Source organism: Argentina anserina, chromosome 4 (assembly GCF_933775445.1).
Source record: "Argentina anserina chromosome 4, drPotAnse1.1, whole genome shotgun sequence".
In the NCBI taxonomy this organism is placed as follows: Eukaryota; Viridiplantae; Streptophyta; class Magnoliopsida; order Rosales; family Rosaceae; genus Argentina; species Argentina anserina.
Genome location: NC_065875.1, coordinates 4,221,352 through 4,228,706, shown reverse-complemented (window position 1 = coordinate 4,228,706; position 7,355 = coordinate 4,221,352). Strand labels below are relative to the sequence as shown.

At 34.6% G+C, this 7,355-nt stretch overlaps 1 protein-coding gene across 1 annotated transcript; it reads right to left on the bottom strand.

Annotated features, from left to right (window-relative positions):
* Positions 1-559: 559 nt before the first annotated feature.
* LOC126792042 (uncharacterized) lies at positions 560-1,509 on the bottom strand. Its single transcript, XM_050518547.1, has 3 exons — positions 1,396-1,509; positions 1,031-1,156; positions 560-706 (listed from the first exon to the last, which is right to left on the bottom strand). The coding sequence occupies exons 1-3, from the start codon at positions 1,507-1,509 to the stop codon at positions 560-562; spliced, it is 387 nt and encodes a 128-aa protein (XP_050374504.1).
* Between the last annotated feature and the right edge of the window lie 5,846 nt (positions 1,510-7,355).

Below are 7,355 nucleotides of genomic sequence, written 5' to 3'. Positions count from 1 at the left end.
TATATATAGGCCTCCATATCATTCAATAATACACAATTATTTCATTCTGAAACATACTTCAATTTGTTATGAACTCACACCAATTTGTGTACAACAAATTTCACATCTTCCTCAATCTCCTCTCTCATTTGTAGTCGAAAATCTTATCGGAAATTTTGGATAATATCGAGTCGATAATGACACGTGGTACATTATTATTGGTTGTAAATATATCTGGTAAAAAAAATTAATCATTTCACAACAAGACAAAATTGAATTGCTCAAGCAAATTGTAAATGAGTGTGTGAAAAAATCGATTTGCTTGAAACAAAATTTGCTTCTGAGACCACCTTTTGCTTGAGCAAAACCATTTTATGAGTGCAGATGCTCTAAGATAGCATGCAAGATCCGTAACCAAATTCATTCAAGGACTGTAAATTTATAATTGCAATTGTACAATGCTATAGTGCAAATGAAGATGTTTCATCACCAAAAAAAAAATCGAAAGAAAAATTTTTTTTACATGATTTTAACTTATTAGTTTTTGCTATATATTCTTGGCGCTAGATTTCTCTGATGTTCACTTGTCGATTACTTTGTCTTTGATAAACTCTGTAGTATTCTTAGCCACCCCCCATGCACTTGAGACAGTACCTTTTGTTTTATCTGTGATGTTTTCTGCTGTTTCTGTTACCTTCTCGGTCGCCTCCTTTGTCGCTTTGCCCACCTAAGCTCCCAAAACACTCAAACAAGTTAATTTTCAATAAACTGGTTGTTGCAAGCAAGTGTTCAATAAGTGCAAAATATATTCATGTGTGTTTGAAAATGCAATGTTGCGGAGCACCATGGAAGATCTCTTCTAAATATGCATTTTTAATAGATTGACAACCCTAAACCTGATCATCACCTTGCAATGTACGAAAATACTAGCTAGAATTCTAATCTAGTTTTTCCTTGTCAGATACTACAAAATATTAACCAGTAAACTCATACGTACTAGGTCAACCTATAACTCTGTGTGATAGAGAATCAATAGTATCGACTGCCTTACGGTTTTCGCAGTGGTTTCTACAGTATCCCTCATGAATTCACAGGTCTGTCTCACTTCTTTAGCTCCATCTTTAACTGCATCTGCTGCTTCTTTTGTCTTGTCAGCTGCATCATCCTCCTTCCTTGACTGTGATCAATTAATTTACCATCAGTAATTCATTGAGCACGATATCTAGCAACACACTGTGAAACTTAATTTTGGCAAAATGAATTATTTGTCTTAAACCTCCTTGTCTAATTAATCATTCATAGTTTATTTTGCTATTAAATCGTGCCAGCGAGTTGCAAAATATTTGAAATCATATATGCACAATTGCTACAACATTCTACCATGCAAAATATTGCCGAAGAATTTAAAGAACTAACTTGCAAAGGTCTTGTGGCCGAAGTGACAAACCCTTTGATGTGATCAGATATTCTCTTGAATGGAAGAGATTTGGAAAGCTTTGCAGTGAGGTTCAAAGCTGACTTCTTTTTCATTGTGTATTTGGTTACACAATATCACTTGCAAAAGCAGTTAATTCTATCTTTACTTGGTCATATTCAAGGTTGGTTATATAATGCTTGGCCGAGGAAGTAACCACCCACATTTCAAGCGATGAACAAATGTCGAACAAAGAGCACATAACTCTCTTTTGTGGTGTAATACTGTGCATGTGTGTGTTGTGGTATAATTTTCAAGATACGTATAACTGTTTATCTTAGCACATCTTTCTTGCAAACTAAAGAAAATTTTGTTTCTTGGTAAGAATACGTTTGTTGGTCTTAGCTTTCTGTTTTTTTTTTTTGATTAAGTCTTATAGGACCAAGCCCGGCTTGCTCGACCCTATAAGGCCGCATGTTTTACCCTAATAATAAATTATTATTAATTGTTTTTTAATATAGTTCTCCTATTTCTATCCTTTTTTTGGTTAATTGATTATGTAAGCCTTATTTCTATTTATTTTATCAAACAACACTATTTTGAGTGATACTACATATGAATATATATGCATATATGTCTTAAGCTAAATCTATTATATATATATATATAATCACAAGAGGACGTCCGCACATTCCTTAAAGTGAGGACGTCCGCACATCCCTTAAAGTGCGGATGTCTCTGGATTTTTAGCTGCTCAACGTCGACTGTGGTAGTTCTCTTGCCGGATGAATAACAACCATCAGTATAGAGCTTATTCTCTATGGTGGGTCGCAGCAAAACAAGTTTGCAGCGGACTCGATCGAGCTTGAAGTTTCTGCCATTATTGTTGCCTAAAGCTTTGATTCTCAATCTTCTTCGTGTTCATCTTTATGGAAATGCAGTATGGTAGCTAACTCGATCGAGATTGAAGTTTATGCCATTATTGTTGCCCAGAGATTTGATTCTCGATCTTCTTCGTGTTCATCTTCATGGAAATGCAGTTCAACATGTCATTGTTGTTCATCTGGCAAGAGAACCAGAACCGCCACCGCCACCGTTAGCGCCGGGCAGCTAAAAACGCAAACCAGACTTTAAGGGTTGTGTGGATGTTTGTTCTCTAACCGGCCTATATATATATATATATATATATATATATATATATATATATATATATATATATATAGTCTCTATCCAGAGTGAAGTTCCAATTTTGACACACTTTTCGGTCAAATGTTTTCACCATAAGAATTTGACCGAAAAGTGTGTCAAAATAGGAACGTCACTCTGTAATTTCATAGTGAAGTTTCACTTTGAAATTACATAGTGAAGTTCTAATTTTGGCACACTTTTCGGTCAAATTTTTTCACTATAAGCGATTCACTATTTAGGTATGTTATTCAAGATCATCTCTACAAAATTTCATCTAATTCGGACATCGTTTGAGCTTTCAAAATTGAGATTTACACGAACGATTCACGTTGAACAGTTTTAATTCATTCATTGATTTAATCTAATTTCAATATATTAACGATGTCCGAATTAGATGAAATTCTGTAGAGATGATCTTGAATAACATACCTAGATATTGAATCGCTTATAGTGAAAAAATTTGACCGAAAAGTGTGCCAAAATTGGAACTTCACTCTGTAATTCTAGAATAAAGCTTCACTCTGGATATAGACTATATATATATATATGCAAGTAAAATACGATTATAAAATAAAAAAGAAGAGTCTTGTATAATATGTATAATTATATAGCTAAATTTTGATTAAAAATAAATTTAATGTATTTTTTAGATAACATCAAAGTCATGTTCGGTCCGTTTCGACCCTAATTAAGCTTGAAGGAATGAGTCATTAATGGGGCCGATGACTTACATATTGAGGTCTTCCCTGGCCCTTACTTTTGGTGCCTTGGTTAAATTTTTCGATCCATCCCCACCCTAAGTCCTAAAATTCAAGATAGGGCTAGGGCTAGACCAGGATGGATCTCAAATGTGATCCTTTAGAGAACACAGTTTGACGGCCGTCACAACGCATATCATCCTTTGTTGGAGCCACAATCTCCGGTCTAGATACCGTCATTTGCATTAGATTTTCACGAACCAATCTTCTAGAGGCTCCACAACCCCTAGAAAATGGAGCTTCAACAAAACCCACCAATCCCCATGAAAACTCTTTGATGGGATGTTGATTCGATTCGTATCAACAACTTGAAAGAGTTCCTCTACGAACCCTCATATACACCATCGAAGCCCGCCGCCTCTTTTTGATAGGTCTCGTATTGCTTACCGAGCTCATTAATCTTTTATTATACGATGTCTTGACCTTCTTCATTTGAATTCAATTTCGAGTTTCATTCTATGGTTGCACGATGAATTTAATAGATAAGAGTTAGATTTAGATATTTGATTTTCTAAATGTTTGAAAACATGATTAATGGGTGTTGGGCTTTTTAATTGATTTTACGCTATATCCAAACATGATTGGGTGGAGCTTCGTTGTCTCTGCTTTTTGCTCTTTGAAATAAGAACCATTCGTTCAATTTGATGGTTGAGATTAAAATTTTTCAATAAATCCTCTACTAATGAAAGAATCACTAGTTAGTATCCCTGATATTCTGTAATCACTATCATTGATATACTTATTCTAACTCCTAGAATGGTGGATTTAGGGGTGGCACTTAAGACCGAAAAACGAAAACCGAACCGAAAAAACTGAACCGAACACAAACCGTAACCGAAATTTAGAAAACCGAACTGAACCGAAAAACCGAACTATTTATAAAATAATGTCGTTTTACGTTTATCTTACTGAATATTTGATTTGATTAATGTGATTTTAGGTTTATATTATATATAATTATATGTTTCTCTTTTGTAGTGTTATATATGTATATATAATCATTTATGTTTATATGTATGCCCATATATGTATGTTTCAAATAAGTTTGCTAAAATAAACATATATATATATAAGCGGATGTGTAATTACTAAATCCGCATCAATATGAAACAACTATATGAAGGAAACTTCTCAGAATCGATCGACACTAGTCGATATGATTGATATATATATATAGTGACCCTATAAAAATTTCATCCAATTCAGAACTCGTTTAACCGTCGGAATTTCCGGTAAACCGAAAACAATACTAATATGTCATAAGGGAAGACCCATTACCAAAATGCGAACACCAAAAGTCGTTTGCATATCTGAAATCACCTAATTTTTGTCACCAATTGTGTGCGGTCGCACCAAAGAAACCTATTTTGCAAAGCCCCGGTCAATGAGGATTTTTAATATGTCAAAACGCCTTTTTTTTAGTTGACTGTTGGTACGAACAGTCAAACCATGTCCAAAAAGGAAGAAATTTTTACGGGGTCTCTAAATATATATACAAATCACATCTACTGGTGTCGATCCAACCATATTTTGAACTAGAGTTGGGGATCGCCTAAGTGTCAACTAATGTATCATAACCTTTATATTAGGTTTAAAATAAAACTATCGCATTATGAAGCGGCTATATGAAGGAAACTTCTCGGGATTGATCGACACTAGCTGATATGATCGGTATATATATTTAGTGACTCTATAAAAATTTTATCCAATTTGGATCTTGTTTGACCGTCGGAATTTTCGATAAATCGAAAATACCACTAATATGACCTAAAGAATGACCTATTACAAATATGCGAACGCCAAAAGTCATTTGCATATCTGAAATCACCTAATTTTTGTTACCTATCGTGCATGGTAGCAACGAGGAAATTCATTTGGCAAAGCCCCGGTCAATGGGGTTTTATTATGTGAAAACACGTGTTTTTTGGTTGACCGTTGGTACGGACAGTAAAACCATGTTCAAAACTGACAAAATTTTTACGGGTTCCCTAAATATATATACCGATCACATCTACTGGTGTCGATCGACCATATTTCGAACTGGAGTTGTCTATCGCCGAAGTGTCCACTAATGTATCATAACCTTTTATATTATGGTTATAATAAAACTATCACATTATGAAGCGACTATATAAAAGAAACTTATCGGAATTGATCGACGCCATCCGATGTGATCTGTATATATATTTAGTGATCATTTTAAAATTTCATCCAATTCGGACCTCGTTTAACCGTCGGAATTTCCGGTAAACCAAAAACAACACTAATATACCATAAGTGAGGACCCATTACCAAGATGCGAATGAGAAAAGTTGTTTACATATTTGAAATCACATAATTTTTGTCATCGATCATGCGTAGTCGCAACAAGGAAACTCATTTGGCAAAACCCGGGTCAATGGGGTTTTATTATGTGAAAACGCCTCTTTTTTGGTTAACCGTTGGTACGGACGGTCAAACCATGTTAAAAATGGATGACATTTTTACATGGTCCCTAAATATATATATCGATCACATCTATTGGTGTCGATTGACAATATTTTAAAACTATAATTAAAAAAAATCAAAAAAATTTTTCAAAACAAAAAAAAAACGAACCGAACTGTTCGGTTCGGTTTTCAGTTTGACCTATCAGAGAACCGCGAACCGAACCGAACTGAAGTTCAATTTCAGTTCGGTTTCCGGTTTGAGCCCAAAACCGAACCGTTTGAACCGAATGTCACTCCTAGGTGGATCGTATTGTATGTAAGCTGTATATATGCCCTGTAATCTCTTGCTGCAATAGATTGAAAACATTCACAATTCTCTTTATCCTCAATAAGTTGGTCCTTATTAAAATTTTGAGTTTTTTTCACCAACAGTCCCTCAACTCTGGTGTACCTACCAATGTGATACCTCAACTCTTAATCGTACCAATGTGATACCCAGACTCTAATATTGCTATCATTGAAGTACTTCCGTCAGTTTTTTTTAACTTTTCCGTTATCTTGGTGACGTGGCAGGTACGTGAGGCCCACAAAGAGGGTTAAAAGACAAAATTAACCTCATCTGAGAGGAGCAATGTTTTTCCCGCCCTTTACCTTGAGAAAGACACCCACAATTCCAATTTTGGCGCCAATTTTTACTCCCTACTCCTTAATTTGTGTCTTTTATCTAACTAAATAACTACCGCCAACCAGTCGACCACAATCTGATCAAACCTAGATCAATCTCATTTTCTATTTTTACCCTAACACTTGTTAAACTAACAGAATAAATATATAAATTTATATGGAACATCTCATTTCCACAATCTCATAAGAATATAGAAACACATAACTTAACGAAATTCAACTACATGTACCATTAGTTCTTACAAGCAAAAATCATGGCAGATCAACATAAAAGGTGGCAACTAATGGTACTTAAACATGTATTTGAATTCCGTTAAGTTATGTGTTTTTATATTCTTATGAGATTGTGGAAATGAGATGTTCCATATAAATTTATATATTTATTCTGTTAGTTTAACAAGTGCTAGGGTAAAAATAGAAAATGAGATTGATCTAGGTTTTATCAGATTGTGGTCGACTGGTTGGCGGTAGTTTTTTAGTTTAGATAAGAGACACAAATTAAGGAGTAGAGAGGGAAAATTGGCGCCAAAATTGGAATTGTTTGGTGTCTTTCTCAAGGTAAAGGGCGGGAAAAACATTGCTCCTCTCAGATGAGGTTAATTTTGTCTTTTAACCCTCTTTGTGGGCCTCACGTACCTGCCACATCACCAAGATAACGGAAAAGTTTAAAAAAACTAACGGAAGTACTTCAATGATAGCAATACTAGAGTCTGGGTATCACATTGGTACGATTAAGAGTTGAGGTATCACATTGGTAGGTACACCAGAGTTGAGGGACTGTTGGTGAAAAAAACTCTAAAATTTTTAATGACTCGTAGCGTATATATAACCACATACATAATAGAAGATGAGATTCCACCTTCAAAACTATGTTCAAGAATAGAATAAATGAATACGTCATCA

Coding starts and splice junctions, on each gene's coding strand:
- LOC126792042 (XM_050518547.1), bottom strand. CDS start 1,509: ATGAAAAAGAAGTCAGCTTTGAACCTCACTGCAAAGCTTTCCAAATCT. Junction 1,157..1,395: donor CGGCCACAAGACCTTTGCAA/GTTAGTTCTTTA, acceptor AATTGATCACAG/TCAAGGAAGGAGGATGATGC. Junction 707..1,030: donor TAGAAACCACTGCGAAAACC/GTAAGGCAGTCG, acceptor TTGGGAGCTTAG/GTGGGCAAAGCGACAAAGGA.